Source organism: Daphnia pulicaria, chromosome 5 (assembly GCF_021234035.1).
Source record: "Daphnia pulicaria isolate SC F1-1A chromosome 5, SC_F0-13Bv2, whole genome shotgun sequence".
Classification (NCBI taxonomy): domain Eukaryota; kingdom Metazoa; phylum Arthropoda; class Branchiopoda; order Diplostraca; family Daphniidae; genus Daphnia; species Daphnia pulicaria.
Window position 1 is genome coordinate 2,127,734 of NC_060917.1, and position 15,612 is coordinate 2,143,345.

The following is a 15,612-nucleotide window of genomic DNA, read 5'->3' on the forward strand; positions in this document are numbered from 1 at the left end:
ATTTTTGGTTTTCCGTCGATTCCCCGGTTTGAAATCTCCCACCAAAAGCGCGTACTATGTTGACTTCAGTTTCGGAAGCAATAGTTGCCCTGTCAAAAAAAGTCGTGTGCAGTCGAACTTGCCAGAGTGCCGACTTGTCGTTAAATTTAACAATTAAAAGGTGAACTTTTGAGTAATAATAGAGCGCCACTTAAAGTTTGTCGTAATGGGAACATTATAGTCTGTGTTCAAGTTATCATCTTAACGAATACCAGAAGAACCAAGGCACATGACAAGCTTCTAAGTATAGAAAGACTCTCGCCACGTCATTGAATTAGTGTGCATATAGAATCGACTTGTCGTAGTAGTCGTCAGCAAACGCGAATTGTGATTTACTGCACAACTAAAATGTCGATGTATGATAATTGTGTGTGTCCAAGGATCTGGGTGTCTTTTTTCTTGTTTCTAGTGATGCTTGGTAAAAGTACTGGATTCTATATCCCGGGAGTTGCCCCTGTAGAGTTTAAAAGTGGAGACAAAATTGAAGTCAAAGCAATCAAGTTAACTAGCACACACACACAGCTCCCTTATGCTTACTACAGCCTGCCCTTCTGTCGTCCAAAAAATGACAAATTTGAATTCAAATCGGAAAATCTGGGAGAAGTTCTAAGGGGTGACAGAATCGTGAACACTCCCTATGAAGTCAAGATGCTAAAAGATGTTAAATGCAAACTGCTGTGCCATAGTCCTGAAACACCAATGACGTGGGAGGAATCCATGGCCAAAGATGTAATCAGCAAAATTGAACATGAATACTTTGTTCACTTGTAAGTTTCAGATCATATAAATTGTGCATTTCTCATTTTGCCTCCAATCTACTTTTGTTTTTTTCCCATCAGGTTGGTTGATAATTTACCCTGTGCAACACGAGTCATCAATCAAGATTCTGACAATATTCAATATGAGCATGGTTACAGACTGGGATTCCTCCACAATCAAAATGTTGCCTTGAATAATCACTTGAAAATCATTCTTCATTACCACAGTGAAGACGCGTAAGTTTAAGCCCTCTATGTAAAATTATTGGTAATAACATCAAATTTAAACTAATCCTTATATTTTATATTTTAGTGAAAACTATCGAGTTGTCAGGTTCGAAGTTGAAACACGTAGCGTATCACATGAAGACATCAAGTTCAAAGAAGATTCTTGTGAATTTTCTGATAACGCTCGTCCTCAGTACATCAGCCGTGTGGGAAAATCGAAACTGTTCTTTACCTATTCGGTGGAATGGAAACAGTCTGATGTGAGATGGGCTTCTCGTTGGGATTCTTATTTAGCGATGAGTGACGTGCAAATCCATTGGTTTTCCATCGTCAATTCATTGATCGTGGTCTTTTTCCTTTCGGGAATTCTTACCATGATCATCATCCGAACTCTTCGACGAGATATTGCAAAGTACGTTTTATTCACTACGTTGATTAAAATAATTTTACATGAATTTTTAAAAAAAGGTATAATCAAGATGACAGCAACGATGAAACAATGGAAGAATCTGGATGGAAACTTGTTCATGGAGACGTGTTTCGTCCTCCCAGATATCCGAAACTATTTGCTGCCGTAATTGGTAGCGGGATACAAATTTTCTGCATGGCGGTGGTGATTTTGTGTAAGATCTTGAGTTAACCCTCGTTTTTGAAATCCTTATTTGTTGCAAATTAACAAATTCCCGTTTTTTTTCCTTCTGTTTCTTAGTTTTTGCCATGCTTGGCATGCTCTCACCGGCGTCGCGTGGAGCTTTGATGACAGCTGCAATTTTCTTGTACGTTTTCATGGGGTTGATTGCTGGATATCACTCTGGACGTCTTTACAAAACTATGAAAGGCAAAGAATGGAAACGAGCTGCATTCCTCGTAAGTGACTTAACCGGCTTGTACTTCTGGTAATTAAGGAATTCGATAAACCTTTTATTTTGAACAATAGACAGCCATCCTTTATCCTGGCTTCATGGCAGCAATGGGATTTTTCCTCAACTGTTTCATTTGGGGAAAACACAGCAGTGGAGCTGTCCCGTTTACAACAATGCTCAAGCTTTTGTGCTTGTGGCTCTTCATTTGCTTCCCTTTGGTGTTTGTCGGTTATTACTTTGGTTACCGAAAAGCGCCTTTTGAACAGCCTGTAAGAACTAACCAAATTCCTCGGCAAGTACCTGAACAATTATGGTATATGAATCCCATTCTTTGGTAAGTAAATTTTAATCGGACAATTTGTTTGTTTTCTTTTAATTGGCTTATGTCGAACTTTAATTTACAGTTCTTTAATGGCTGGCATTCTTCCATTTGGAGCCATGTTTATTGAGTTGTTCTTCATCTTCACTGCAATTTGGGAGAATCAATTCTATTACTTGTTTGGATTCCTTTTCTTGGTTTTCATCATTTTGGCCATCTCGTGTTCACAAATTGCCATCGTTATGGTTTACTTTCAGCTATGTGGAGAGGTAAATCGACAAACGTTCTATTATATTAGATTCGTATTTCATTGATGTTTTCTGTCACGACCAGGACTATAATTGGTGGTGGCGCAGTTTCGTCGTGTCCGGTGGCTCAGCCATCTACGTTTTCGCCTATGCTGTATTCTACTTTGTGACGCAGTTGGAGATCACGGAATTCACTCCGACTCTCCTATACTTTGGATATACTGCACTAATGTGCTTTACCTTTTGGTTACTAACGGGCACGATTGGCTTCTACGCTGCTCACTTTTTCGTGCGGAGGATCTATGCCGCAGTCAAAATCGATTAGATTCTAAATTTATTTGTTTGTTTTATGGTACCCAAAACAGTGACACTTTCGGTTATATCAATTTATTGGCTGAATACTTGGGACAATGAAAGAAATCGCAGGGCAATCACACTGTAGTGTCCATTTTGTCCGTACCTTCGTCAATCTCCAATAAACGTGGTCCGTAAAGAAGTACATAGGCACAGTGCCAATCACCGCCTCCAGATAACTTAAGAACATCTTCTTCGCTTATCGGTGTAACCTTGTCATCATCTAATTGCAACCACTGATTGGTTCCAGGTTTTCTTGTCCATCCAACGTAATGTCCACTTCCACTGCTGCGACCCTTATGTGTCAAAACTGCTTGAAGTTGGTAGTAACCCGAATTATTTGATCCAATATCTACGAAAACAAATATTTGTTATTAAATCAACTGTTTCTAAATAATAACAATTCCTACCATCTTCAAACCAATAAGGAGCGGTTTTCACGTCAGCTTTTGCCACTTGGGAATCGCCTGGCTTGTTTGCAACCTTTACTTCTTCTATTTTACGATCTTCATATTCCTTGATTAATTTGAAACATTTTCAATGCAAATTTCTCAAAAATTTAACATAAAAGGAAACTACTATCAAACCTTGAATTTGGACCTCATAGGAATCAACTTCTGTTGCAATTCTGCTGAGCAAAGGTCGAATACGTCTAAACTAAGTTGAAATTTAATGTCCTTGAGAATTTTTGCGTTGATCGCTTCCTTCTCTTTATAGAAGAAACGAACAAACTGAATGGACAGATATGCAGGCAATCGGCTTATCTTTGACTGTATATAGAGAAAAAAAAAATCACCGATAAGATGAATATAGTTATTTAATTTTCTTTTCCTACCGATTTGATGTAAATCGCATCCCGCCCAAGAGTTGGAGATTGTTTGGTTATCTGCTCACTGAGCCTCTACATTTTATAAAAAATTTTAAGAGAAAAATAATGAACTGCATCACTAAAAGATTACAATTTTGAACTTACCGATAATAAACCGGAGTGCATATATTTTACTTCTTGCGAAATAAAACAACTCAGCTGCAAAAAATTGTCTTCACTCACGGTTGTTGGCTCCTCTTCACTTTCGGTACATTTTAATTCACACGTGAAACGACCTCCAAAATACTGATCGATGATGGATCTAAAGTAGATTGCAAAAGTTATATAAATATGCTGCTGAATGACTTAGATGGAATATTACGAATATTGACGAGACTGATTGGTGCCATTTCTGGCTTGGAGTTTCTGCTGTAACATTCGAAGTATCTCCGTCCAACACTCGTTAGCATCCTGATGAAATAAAATAAATTTAAATACAAATAACAATATTAAGACACTAACATTATGCTGATACCTGTTGTTGAAACCCTCCATGGGAAGACTTCTCTGCAAAACGTGGGAATGCCGCATGAAGAACTTGAAGAAGAATGAAAGGTGGAATTGATGACCCATTCCCTCTATCCATAGCTGAGTACAAATCACGAAGTGCTGCAGTAACAGATCCAGCTAACATTCCACCACTTAAACTGACCTCTGAAAGACAGAATAAAATTAATTCTAATTCTCAAATTACATTTTAGATATTTACCTCCTTTAAATTCTTTCAAAGCATCACAAAGCTCAGGAACAGTTTTGAGACATTGAATGGTTGCATTCATGTAACAAGTATTGCCCAAGTTGGTTAATCCAGATGGAAAGTCAAGCTGATATTTTGAAACAAAATATTGATTAAGGTTCTAGTTTTCTTGATTGTTTATTATATAATATTACTGCGCTTGCTAGTTCATCTTCATTCATATCCTCAACAAAAATTGGTTTCTGTTTAGGTTCATTTGGGACATCCTCCTCTTTGCTGCCCATGAGCAAAACAACTGCCCCCTAAATAATACATGAAAATAGTCTTAATAAAAGGAAATTTAACAAAATTTTCTATTCTTACATCTTTCAGCTTGATATTGCCCCAATCAGCGTCCTTCAGTGTAGCACCTTTTAACATAACTTTCTGTCGCTCATTTTGAACACCAGTCAATGCAAACAGTTGAGCTTTAAACAAAATGGGTTCTTCATCTGTGTTTGCCTCAACATCATTAAATACTTCTTTGCCCCACTTTACCTTGACTGAAATAGAAGAAAGTTGGAAAGATTATACATGCAAATGATAAGTGACAACACATGAAACATCTACAATCAGCATTAAACAACTAGTGTATCCTCAAACTATACCTTTGAAGATAGGCATTGTGTTTTTTAAACAACGAATAAAAGAAGAAAAATTGCCGGTTGGAATTCTTTTAAAATGACAATGACAACTTCACTTTACTACCACTAACAGAAGTAAGGGATGTTGTTAAACAGCAATTTCCTGACAGGGATTTTTTTCCATTTCAGTCAGTGCTTAAGTTCTCACCCCATCCGATAAGATGGCGCTGGGCTGCAATTGCGCTACAAACTTGGATTTTCACATTCCTCGTTGCGTGAAAATGCCGTGAAAAAATAGCCATCATAATTAGGCTATACAAGTTAGTTCAATTAGCTGCCATATTTAATTTGGTTAACTATTAGGAGTAAAATCCCGTAAAGCCGTAGCGCATTTCATAATGAAATAAGATTGCTTTTATTTTTAATATTTTACTTATGGTCACTCACAAAGTTATAAAGTTCCTGAATCTCAGACTTTATTGGACGTTATGATTGATGAAATGGTAATTGTAGTTCCGGTTATCGCTTACGACGTAGAAATATTGACCCAATTGTTTTAGAGTGATCAAGTGTAACGCCTTACTTTTCGGCAATTTGTTCCCCCAACAAAGTAGCCTTAAGTAGCTTCAAATGGAAGCGGCTAAATAAGGTCTTCGAAACCTTACTTTAATTTTAAGAATTCTATTTTGTGTGGTTTTCATTGATACATTTACGTTGGAGGTATTTTTCAAGTAATTGAACGATGAATTCGTCATCTTGATTTTTTCTTTCCCTTTGAATTTCTCTTTGGCGTCTTTGCACACTATCGCTTGGTTTTTGAAGGTTGTTGAACATTATCCTACTAAAACAGCTTATAAGGATTAAAGTTTATAAGGATTAAAGTGATAACAATGGGTCAGGGTTTTTACGCGCATATTCTATTCGGCAACTTTTTATTCATCTGTTTTTAAAAACTGCGAAGGAAAATAATTCTTTTACAAAATGCTATTTCAAATAATTTATTTCGAAATTAATGGCCAAAAAATCTGTTTTGATGGTAAAAAAAGAGATTTTAAAGGTTTCCATGGATTACATTGCATGATTACATTTGGTTGAAGGCAATAAGGTTGAAGGAAATTCGACAATCAAGTTCTAATTTTCGTACACTTGTGTGTAAAATGAATGCAAAATGTCGAAGAAATACGAGTAGCGCAACATTATTTCACTTATTCATATGTAAATAACTGGATCTAATTGGATTGTCGATACACATTGAGAATGAAGGAATGATAGTCATTTTAGCATTATTTAATAAAAACAGCTTCTAACTTTTCAACGTGCGGATCCGCAAGGACCAGCAACGTTTACTTCATAATCACAGTTTCCCGTAGCTGCGTTGAATACTAGATTACTTGGACAGTCCTAAAAAATAAAAATAAAATTAAAACTATGAGACTATCTGATTTACAGTTTAGCTAAACGCGGTCAACTTACGTAAAGATAAGGTATTCCATTTGAGCACATGTAAAACGTCCTGCAGTTAGTCGGATTTGGAAAGGCTCCATTTGTTCCAGGGCAGGCAAAGGGCGTAGTTCTCGCGCTGGTAACAGTTGTGGCTGTCGTCGTTGACTTTGGTGTTGTAAATGTCGATTCCGCGGTTGGCTTTTGTGTAACAACAGTTGTAGCAGTTGTGGCTGTCGTCGTTGAATTTGGTGTTGTAAGTGTAGATTCCGTAGATGACTGTTCTTCAGTTATTTGCTGTATAGTTGTCGATGTCGATTCTGTCAATGTTGTCGATGTGGTAGTGGTCGATGTTGTTGTTTCTAGAAGAACAATACATATTTAAAATTCTATTATGAATGTGCCAGTAGAGAAAAATTATTTAAGATTATAATTACTCACTCTTGCAAGGTGCACTGGATGACGATGTACACAACTGAGTGGTTGGTTCAAATACAGAAGCTCCAGGACAATACTTAAAATGAAGTGTAATAATTAGTTTATAATTAAAATAATATTTTACAAAAGAAAATTACCGATAAAACTGGGGTTAAATCAGGACCACAAGAGTAGTAAGCATTCGTGCATTCCTATGTAATAATAACATTTAATCAACCGATACTTCTTTATCAATTCACTTAAATTGTCAATTAATTACCTGCCCAGGGACAGGATAATTTCCTACTTCTGGACAGACGAATTTTTCCACTGCTCTCACAAAAAGCAACGGGTTCTGCCCTCCTGACTAAATAAAAGAGAGAACATAAACATATACTCAATTAAATGCTCAGATTTGTGACAACGTATTTTTCATTCATGAAATATCTAAATTGTAATTTACCTCTGAATCGAAAGCGATTTGTCGCGACATCACTCCTGTTCCTAGGCACAAAAGGAAAGCTGCAAAGATAATCGTTTAGTAGGTCTATACATATGAATTTTGCCGTTTAAAAGCGTTTCTAAAATCAAAGTAATTCTATACACAATTTATAAAAAAAAAATACTTATAACCTACCCAATGTGCACGCGAAATGTACTGGTACATTCATTGCGGTAAGTAAAACGTGTTTTTTCAATCTGATCTAATTAAGATTTCGAAAACTCCTGTTCATCGACTGACCTACTCATATATTTTAACCAGGAATTTATACCATTCCGATTTATACCACTGTGTAAAAAAGCAGGGGAACGGGATTTTTTTTTAATCATAAAAGGGATTAAATCTAAACCATTTAATCTAGTTATCTTTGTAAAGACGGAATGCTTTGAGGTTTTGAGTCGAAACAGTTTTATCTGGGCTTGCAATAATACTGTAACCTTGTCACCAGAAGCAATTTACAAAATTCAACCATAAAAATTTCCGGATGTGGATTTGGTGACTCAGCCCAAGGTTTGATCTTGACGTCATGTTTCACATTGAGAAAGAATAGTAAAGCTCCCGCGACGCATCAAATAACACGTACTGTTGTAGATAGTTGAACAAGAACGCTGGTGTTCATCAGAAAAAGAAAAAGCTGCGGCGAGTTTGCCCGAAGTAACGTTTCATAACGCTAACTAGTGAAATTATACTCCAAATAAACTGACTGTTTATTTTAAAGTGCTTACACCCCAACATCACAGTAGATTAGATTTCGTCGCAACAGATACTTTGGATTAAAGCGACTAGAAATTGTTTACTAGTATACGGATTCGTTGTCGGATAACAAACGTAAAGGAATAGAATGATATTTTAACTTCAATTACATTTCTTGGTTAAATTCCGTGTATCTCAAAGTTTCTAATCGCGATAAAGCGATAATGTTGGCCAAGCCATAGTGTATGGGTCAAGCCATAGTGTATGGATTAACTTCAATGAACAAAGAAAACATATGTTTAACTGAAAATAACGGAGTATAGAGTACAGAGAAAGCAAACATGCCAAATGGTTTAAAGAGAAACTTGAAATTTCGTTCTTACTGCTTGTTGAGCACTGGAAGACGTCGTTAAAGCAGTACAAGTTCAGTTGCCTTCGTTACTTTTCGCTATCATTCCTCTTTTTGTAAGTCTGAGAAAAAAAAATGGAAGTTAAGATTATATTACGAAATAAAAGCTGTAAATAATATTTACAGCTGTCTTTTTCGAGTCGGTTAAAGCGCTGACTTTGCTTCGTTCTTGTTGTAATTGACTGGACATGTTTTCAAGCTCTGTGGTCAATTCGTCCTTCACTTTGGAGATTTTGTCCATTTCCACAAGAAGTTGGGACTTTTCTTTCACTATTTGTAAAAAAATCGAGATTATGTTAGGCAGACAAAAAATAAATTATCAAACATTAAAATTTTACTTTCTCCTTGGAGCAAAATTCCGCAAAGTTTCTTGTTGCGAGTTTTGACGTTGAATAACTCTTCACGCAATTTGTCGTTTTCCAATCGAAGGCTTTCTATCTCCAGATTTTTCTGGTTTAACTCGTCTTGCAGCTGAGCAAGACGTGGTTGTTCGACTTGAAGAGACTAAAAATTGCGTTAAATTCTTTTAAATTAATTAGTTAAAGAAATATCACATGGTGCTGAATTACTGCTTTTTTATTTGCTTTCTTTGACAATTCAGCTTTCTTTTTTTCCTTGCTTGCAATTTTTTTGGCCTCATCTGCAACTTCATCAAAAAAATGATCATCCTCAACAGCTTTCCCATTAGTTCCTTCATGTGCTGGGGCTTCATGAATAGGTTCCTACAATGAGGGGGAAAAATGTCTTAACCTGGCGATGAAAAATTAGAAAATAAATATGTTTAATACCTGAGGACCTTGCTTGAACTGATCCAATGACATTGTAGTGGTTCCTTTAGTCTTACTGTTACCACCCTTTTTTTTATTCGATGGCTTGTTAACAGTATTTTCTGGCAACTTCAGGACATCCTTCTTATTTGCTTCAAAATCTACTTTGGATGCCATTATTGCTTCTTGTAATTGAGCTTCAAAGTCAGTTTGGACAAATTCTTGATCTCTTTGTTTCCACTCATTCCAATTCCCAGGGACTTCAGATACTACAGGTTTCTTTTTAGACGCTGATGATTTCTTAGTCTTACTCCCACCGAAGGCCAAGGATTTCAGCTGAAAATGAAACAACATTAAGAAATGTAAGTATTAAATAGGACAATCAACCAATGTCCCTTCTAATTTTCTTATTTTGCAATAATGGTTTTTACCTCTGCCTTTTCTTGGGCCGCTTTCAACTTCTTAACAGCATTTTTGTCAGAATTCAACTGAGCTTTACCACCCTTATTTTTAGATTCTGCCAATTTCTGTGCAGCTGCCCTTTGTTTATCTCTTGCTCTTGTGGCTGCTTTTTCGTCTTCATCATCGTCTATTCGAAGGATTGCAAAACGAGATACAGAAGCAGTCATGCTGTCAGTGAAAAGTTACTACGATTTCAAGGCTAGTAATAGTAGTATGGGGCAATTTATCGATATGACGACAGTAACGTTTAAGAAGTGGGAAGGAAAACTTGGGAAAACTTTATAAAGAGAACTTTATCTTAAAAAGCCAAACTTGCACACTAGATACGTGTTTTGAACGTGCTAACAGCCCTCAAATGCAAGAGCCGGTTTAGTCGTGATTCGATAGACGGCTAGATGTCGTCGAAATCGATGGGTTTCAGCAACCTGATGCATGCGCAACGTCGACTCCATTCCTAACCTAATTTTAAAATAATACCTTTTCATAATAAATAGGTTCAAAATAGAAAGGAAATTTTTGGATTAAGCAATAGATAATTTTGTTATTTTGAAATATTGGTGGTGGACTGGTGACACTGGTTGTTTTAGTATCACTTTTTCTACGATCTTCAATTAGTAGCCCATGGGAATGGGAAAACCATAACTGCAAGTCACAACTATTTTAAGTGATAAAAAAAGGGTGTAATACATAATGACAAGTATGTGAAAGAATTGTTTATTCAATTATTGGAATTTAAACATGAAATTTGTAAGGAGATTGGCATTTTAGTCTTCTGTTTTCTCTGGAGGAGGCCCACAAGGTTGAAGCATTTTTTCCATAAAGTTAAAACGTACACGAGCTTTTGATTCATTTTCAGCAATTGCAATGTGGTTCAGCAGATCAAAATGCCCAACGTAAGAGGCAAACGAATCACGATGTTGGTTACTAAGCCATTCGTGTCTCGACGTATCTGCGTGTCCTGTACCAATGTACTTTGATTGCAAATGTTCTAGCTGAGAATGAATGTTATAACGGTCACCCATTTCTGATATCTGAATTTAACAAAAGTATTACATTAGATTGTCTTATTACAGTTCTTATAAATCATGCTACTTACCAGTTAACGTTTGATTCGTACAAAAACAGAAAACACAACCACAGCAACCTATTTCTTTTGCTGCTTTGCCAGGTTTTTTAAAAGCATTCAATAGCAGAAGACGCTTTCCGGCTTTCGTGTCGTGTGTGCGCTTTGCGTTCGTCGACTGTTTCATTTTTCATTCGTCATTTGTTTCACTCCAGTATCGTCCGTATCGTCTCACTCAGACACTCACTCGTTACTCGAAAAAATGGCTTCGCTAGTTTGTCGATCGGTTTTTGCTGCAACTCGGCGAGGAGTTTCTACCACCGCTGTTAGGGCGGCAGATAGAGGTAATTATAAGCTTTTATATGGTAGTCAATAAGCGAATTCATGGGTGTTCTAAATTGTGTTTGTACGAGGTATTTGTCACAGCATACTTTGTCACGTAGGCCGCCATGAATCTCAAAATTCGGTCTTGGTTATGATTTTGTAATAATTTCTTGTTATTTTGAATCTAGCTATGAACGATCCCGTTGAACATGCTACCGGATTAGAAAAGCGTGAAATTCTTGCCAAGCAAGCTGGACGAGAGGTAAGGGTTAAGATTTCTTTATTGCACTGTTATCTTATAAAGTAAAAGGTTTAATCTTATAAATAGGATCCATATGAAATGCAAGTCTACAAAAGAGTTGCTGGAACCAAGGAAAAACCCAATGTTGTTCCCTCTGTTGCAGACTACCGTGTTGTAGGTTGCGTCTGTGAAGAAGATGCTACTGCCATCAACTGGATGTGGCTTTACAAAGGTGAACCCAAGCGCTGTGAATGTGGCTACTGGTTTAAATTGGTTGATTCGAAACCCGTTTAGAATTTAGACTTATTTGAAAGGGTAAAAGCTTTCTGAATGTATAGAAGAGAACGAATAAAAGAAGCAGTCCTGATAGTGAAATATCTTTATTACTGTCCATGTGATGTTGCAACAAATACAGTGCTGCATAAAATCACAGTTTAATTTTTATTTATTTATCCTTGGGTATGGAATTCATTTCAATTTTTCTCTTTATTAATATCTGGGATTTATGTATTATATAATGCATAGTCATATCTGAAAATAGGGACTAGAAACTGAAAAGGCCTGTAAAATATAAAAATTTAAGAAAAAAGAATGCAATAGTGGCAAAGTTGAAATCGTTGGTATCGATCCCAAAAGCAAATAAGCAATCCTACAATTATACAAATATACAGCAATCCTGATTCAGTTATTCCGGTTAGCAGACGACTCGATTACCGCGCCTTTTTCAAATAAGAGTAACTTCCTGCAGTCCGATTTCTGTTACATTTTAAAAGCAATTATTTTGATAAAGCTTTGATGGTTCATTCCAAATCAGCGCAGTTCGATGAATTAATTAAACTATAAATTAGAAAGTGATTTATATGTTATTAATTTTTCCCTTTGACACGTTATTTATGTAACTACGTAATACTATCTGGAAAGGCCGTACCTTAGCCCGCGCTAAAATTGAGGCAGCTAATCCATCTCCATCATAAAAATCTTCGATTTTAATACTTCTCGACACGCTTGAGCAAGTGAAGAAGTGATGCTAGAGTGAGCAGTTATGCCATTTAAAGATTTAAGATACTTTTCCTGCTATCAATCTCGTCTCAGATGGTAACGCCCATTTCCAAAAAACGAACCTCTTTTTGTTGATGTTGTGTAGCCTACCAGATAAAACCTTTTTTAATTATAATTGTTTGTTTGTTTTTTAAACTATGATTTTACATTTGTTAATTGTTTTGTTAATTTTTTCTTTGGTACAACTTCATATATTGGCAACGCGAAGCTGAAGGCTAAAGTGGAGTCTATAAGGTAAAAGTTGTTTTTATTCGGTTGCTGAAGGCAATTTTATGTAAATAGCTCGTCGTTATAGCCTTCTAAGTATACGCGATCTTGGAATATCACCATCGCCATATATATCTTCGGGACTTTTGCTTCTCAACCTATTCGGCCAGTGATTTTGATCCTAACCTGTAGTTGTTGTGAGTCAATCACTGTTGAAATACAAGTGGCCCATGACTGACGTGGCCTCAAAGAACTAAAAGGTGCCAGCTGAAACTTCATTCTTTCGTCACATCTTACACGGATTGTGCCTAGGTTGCTTTGTTACATCACCGTTTGTACAACGAGTAAGGATTTCAACAATTTTGACGGTATGAAACAATTTTGTTATTATTACTAACGTAAATGCAATCTAATGTGTTAAGTGTAGGTCTGTATGCAAGTTCATCTTTATTATAATGATTAACAGACTTGAAAGAGTTGTCTTCCTCTGTATTGGCAAGTAAACCATTTAACAACTTGTATCAAATGGAACTTTAAATCAATGGACATGTCAACGATCCCATATAGACGTTAATGACAATAACGCACATCTAACTCACAATTTGAATCGATCTGCTTATTATTCCGATACAAGTTTCAACACAACCTGAGGTATATTGAATTCCTTCACATTTTTTCGTGTCTTAATTGAAGTTTGTTATTATTTGTTACTTTAGTAAACGTTGGACATTAAAACAGATTATTACCATGTCGAAAACCGTGTCTGCCAACTCCAAAGGAAAATCCACGGATTCACGCCCACAGTGGAATCCCTCCGTCGCCGTAGTTAGTCGAAATTCACAGTTGCAGAGCCTTCCAGGAAAGAAAAGACAGTACGAGAACATAAAAAGTCGAATACGTTCTGGAATTAAAAACGGGAATTCTGATGCTTCGCTTGACGGATCGACTAGCTTCCGGCAACGCAATGATTCTTCTGCCGTGGCAGCTTGCCTTTACCCAAACGGTCATCAGTCTCCGTGGCCAAACGATGCTAATGCCACGGCAAGTGGTCCGACGGATGAAGTACCAGAAGCTTCAATCAGCCCTTCGCGTTGCGTTTGATTATATTATGTGAATAAGCCAGAAAAGAAATATGAGCATTTGTACGCTCAGGTTTAAAATTTGAAAATTGAAATGGAGGTGTAGGTATTTCTTATTCCACGCTTAAACACAAAGTGTTTCGACCCTAACAATCGATCTTTATTTCTCGGGATAATTAATCTTATTTATTTTGTACTTAGATAAACTTAAATAAACGCTCAACAATGAAATCAACCCTTTTTTGGCTCATTATTTTGATAGGGCAGAACATGAATTCTACAATTACAATTTCAGAGGTAAGAATTGTTTCAAAATTCAATATTAAACATCACTATTAAACCCAAAATTCTGGTCCTTGGGTATACACTACCTGCAGCATATAATCTAGAACAACGTGGATGAAAACTATCCGATTATACCAGCGGGCAGCGGTTTATTCAAATCTTGTGTAGAAGACAAGACCTTATAAAGATTGAATTTAAATTAGGAAACCACTCACGGGGGCCTTTTTTCCATTTCAATGTTGTATACCAAACATGGCAGCACTGAAGCCCTAAAAGTTGCGCAAGTAATTATTTTGTTATTAGCAAAAAATCAAGTTTCTCTAATGATGGTGACCACCAGCACTTCTGGGGGTCAGGCATTCTTCCGAGTATTAGTAATCGACGGTTTTGAAAGTTGTCGTCATTATTACTTCTTTAGCAATGTTTCCAATATTGAGTTGTCCCAGAAATGAAACTAAATACTATACATAGCTCTGGAAGTAAGGATTCTATGCGACTTAAGTTTAAAAAAATAAAAAAATAAATAATAAATCAAAGCCTGAAAACTAAAGCGAAAATGTTCCAAAATTCCTGCAATTCTCGGGAACTTTGAGAACGGCCGAAAACCCTGAACCAGCAAGGGTTTCCAACAGCTCTATTGATTTTTAAGCGAATCCAGTAACGCAAAAAATTTGAATCCTTGTAGGCATATGCAATATCTTATTATGTGCATTTGGCAAAAAAAAAAATGACGTGAGCCTATAATCCGGGACAACATTTGGTGTTGTGCTATATGCAGATATAATCAAATTTTCCCATCTATCGTGCGAGTGCAGAACTTGTTTGCTAATTTATGTGCACTGCGGTATATTAACTTTGGTATATGGCGCAACAACTTTTTATTTCTTCTTTTAATCCAGTCTATTTTTGAATCTGGATGCGTGCGTGTATGCTGAAGCGCTTCCAACTGAATGCACCCGGATTTCCGGAGCAATCTATCGGTCGACAGCCACCGAGTCTACATTAACGTTTCCAAGTAGAAGGAGAGATTAATTGCGCAGATGTTAAGCTATTTTTGGACAAAAAGAAAACACCGAAACTTTTGTGCGAAAAATATATAGCTACCTGGTTCCATTTCTCTATAGGTAGACAATACCCGCTCTCACGTTTTTTTCCATTTAATCTCGCCATGGCATATGCATGTCCCTTGAATAATGAACGATAACACTTGTTCCCCATAGCCAATAGAAAATATTCATTTCATATCATTTGTTTGAACGCCTGATATCTGGACAATTCAATAGATACCCCCCCCCCATTTTTTTTCACCGGAAATCCGGTAAAATTATCAGCATTTTAGTTTTCAACGCTTTTTTCAAAAATCGATTCCTATAACTCGATCACTACTGGAATATTTCTTTAAGAAAAAAGAATGTTGTACAAATAATGTACCGAGAAGTTCTTCGATTTACTTTTGTTCACGGTGCGCCAACTGCGGCGCAGCCACATAGTTTTCTTTAAAGAATATTAAATTAAGTCGATATGGATTGCCAAGGAAAGACAGAACTTGACAACAAGAAGACTAGAGACGCCGCACTAAAGGTTATTATACGATGTTCGGTTTGGCCGGGTTGGGCTATATGTGGCGTATGTGTATACTCTGCAATATCATCTATTCAGTAGTTTCA

At 36.5% G+C, this 15,612-nt stretch overlaps 5 protein-coding genes and 2 long non-coding RNA genes across 10 annotated transcripts in view; 3 read left to right on the forward strand and 4 right to left on the reverse strand.

Moving 5' to 3' along the window:
* Positions 1-7,528, reverse strand: part of LOC124341273 (probable endochitinase) — a 168,064-nt gene extending 160,536 nt beyond the window's left edge. The window contains exons 1-7 of one of the 3 annotated variants that reach the window (XM_046794303.1): positions 7,492-7,528; positions 7,318-7,376; positions 7,135-7,221; positions 7,013-7,066; positions 6,879-6,951; positions 6,471-6,799; positions 5,980-6,398 (exon numbers count right to left, since the gene is read on the reverse strand). In XM_046794303.1, the coding sequence (XP_046650259.1) occupies positions 6,309-6,398; positions 6,471-6,799; positions 6,879-6,951; positions 7,013-7,066; positions 7,135-7,221; positions 7,318-7,376; positions 7,492-7,525 (726 nt within the window). In that variant the 5' untranslated portion in view covers positions 7,526-7,528 and the 3' untranslated portion in view covers positions 5,980-6,308. Of the gene's footprint in view, positions 1-5,979; positions 6,399-6,470; positions 6,800-6,878; positions 6,952-7,012; positions 7,067-7,134; positions 7,222-7,317; positions 7,377-7,491 lie in introns of those variants that run through there. The other 2 variants (XM_046794302.1, XM_046794300.1) reach the window with 2 other exon arrangements.
* LOC124340965 (transmembrane 9 superfamily member 4-like) lies at positions 82-2,951 on the forward strand. The gene is made up of 8 exons (XM_046793818.1): positions 82-806; positions 879-1,034; positions 1,111-1,437; positions 1,494-1,648; positions 1,735-1,892; positions 1,963-2,222; positions 2,293-2,476; positions 2,541-2,951. Exons 1-8 carry the CDS (start codon positions 388-390, stop codon positions 2,778-2,780), a joined length of 1,899 nt encoding a protein of 632 aa, XP_046649774.1. The 5' UTR covers positions 82-387; the 3' UTR covers positions 2,781-2,951.
* On the reverse strand, positions 2,827-5,162 carry LOC124341057 (ubiquitin carboxyl-terminal hydrolase 14-like). Its single transcript, XM_046793964.1, has 11 exons — positions 5,022-5,162; positions 4,738-4,916; positions 4,569-4,676; positions 4,387-4,501; positions 4,153-4,331; positions 4,000-4,088; positions 3,783-3,939; positions 3,645-3,710; positions 3,397-3,579; positions 3,220-3,325; positions 2,827-3,161 (listed from the first exon to the last, which is right to left on the reverse strand). Exons 1-11 carry the CDS (start codon positions 5,035-5,037, stop codon positions 2,887-2,889), a joined length of 1,473 nt encoding a protein of 490 aa, XP_046649920.1. The 5' UTR covers positions 5,038-5,162; the 3' UTR covers positions 2,827-2,886.
* Positions 7,529-8,220: 692 nt separating the features above from the next.
* Positions 8,221-10,082, reverse strand: LOC124341203 (G kinase-anchoring protein 1-like). Its single transcript, XM_046794208.1, has 6 exons — positions 9,657-10,082; positions 9,247-9,561; positions 9,028-9,180; positions 8,797-8,962; positions 8,583-8,728; positions 8,221-8,520 (listed from the first exon to the last, which is right to left on the reverse strand). The coding sequence occupies exons 1-6, from the start codon at positions 9,852-9,854 to the stop codon at positions 8,488-8,490; spliced, it is 1,011 nt and encodes a 336-aa protein (XP_046650164.1). The 5' UTR covers positions 9,855-10,082; the 3' UTR covers positions 8,221-8,487.
* Positions 10,083-10,930: 848 nt separating this feature from the next.
* Positions 10,931-11,684, forward strand: LOC124341422 (cytochrome c oxidase subunit 5B, mitochondrial-like). Its single transcript, XM_046794522.1, has 3 exons — positions 10,931-11,094; positions 11,263-11,336; positions 11,403-11,684. Exons 1-3 carry the CDS (start codon positions 11,013-11,015, stop codon positions 11,607-11,609), a joined length of 363 nt encoding a protein of 120 aa, XP_046650478.1. The 5' UTR covers positions 10,931-11,012; the 3' UTR covers positions 11,610-11,684.
* LOC124341567 lies at positions 11,539-12,337 on the reverse strand. Its single transcript, XR_006918479.1, has 2 exons — positions 12,244-12,337; positions 11,539-12,152 (listed from the first exon to the last, which is right to left on the reverse strand). It is a non-coding gene; the product is annotated as an uncharacterized LOC124341567 (long non-coding RNA).
* Positions 12,310-14,052, forward strand: LOC124341461. Of its 2 annotated transcripts, XR_006918259.1 has the most exons (6): positions 12,310-12,410; positions 12,583-12,608; positions 12,670-12,949; positions 13,009-13,232; positions 13,298-13,957; positions 14,038-14,052. It is a non-coding gene; the product is annotated as an uncharacterized LOC124341461 (long non-coding RNA). The 2 variants fall into 2 exon arrangements; XR_006918258.1 differs by lacking the exons at positions 12,310-12,410; positions 12,583-12,608 and having other exon boundaries at positions 12,615-12,949.
* The last annotated feature ends 1,560 nt before the right edge of the window (positions 14,053-15,612 follow it).

Bases quoted from the DNA above. Each gene is read 5' to 3' on its own strand.
- LOC124341422 (XM_046794522.1), top strand. From the start codon at position 11,013: ATGGCTTCGCTAGTTTGTCGATCGGTTTTTGCTGCAACTCGGCGAGGA. The intron at 11,095-11,262 runs GTAATTATAAGC...TTTTGAATCTAG, and splicing joins TGTTAGGGCGGCAGATAGAG to CTATGAACGATCCCGTTGAA. The intron at 11,337-11,402 runs GTAAGGGTTAAG...TCTTATAAATAG, and splicing joins CCAAGCAAGCTGGACGAGAG to GATCCATATGAAATGCAAGT.
- LOC124340965 (XM_046793818.1), top strand. From the start codon at position 388: ATGTCGATGTATGATAATTGTGTGTGTCCAAGGATCTGGGTGTCTTTT. The intron at 807-878 runs GTAAGTTTCAGA...TTTTCCCATCAG, and splicing joins CATGAATACTTTGTTCACTT to GTTGGTTGATAATTTACCCT. The intron at 1,438-1,493 runs GTACGTTTTATT...TTTTAAAAAAAG, and splicing joins CTTCGACGAGATATTGCAAA to GTATAATCAAGATGACAGCA.
- LOC124341203 (XM_046794208.1), bottom strand. From the start codon at position 9,854: ATGACTGCTTCTGTATCTCGTTTTGCAATCCTTCGAATAGACGATGAT. The intron at 9,181-9,246 runs GTATTAAACATA...CCCTCATTGTAG, and splicing joins AGTTCAAGCAAGGTCCTCAG to GAACCTATTCATGAAGCCCC. The intron at 8,963-9,027 runs GTAATTCAGCAC...CGCAATTTTTAG, and splicing joins AGAAAGCAAATAAAAAAGCA to TCTCTTCAAGTCGAACAACC.
- LOC124341057 (XM_046793964.1), bottom strand. The intron at 4,502-4,568 runs GTAATATTATAT...TCAAAATATCAG, and splicing joins AAGATGAACTAGCAAGCGCA to CTTGACTTTCCATCTGGATT. The intron at 3,326-3,396 runs GTTTGATAGTAG...AAATTAATCAAG, and splicing joins CTATGAGGTCCAAATTCAAG to GAATATGAAGATCGTAAAAT.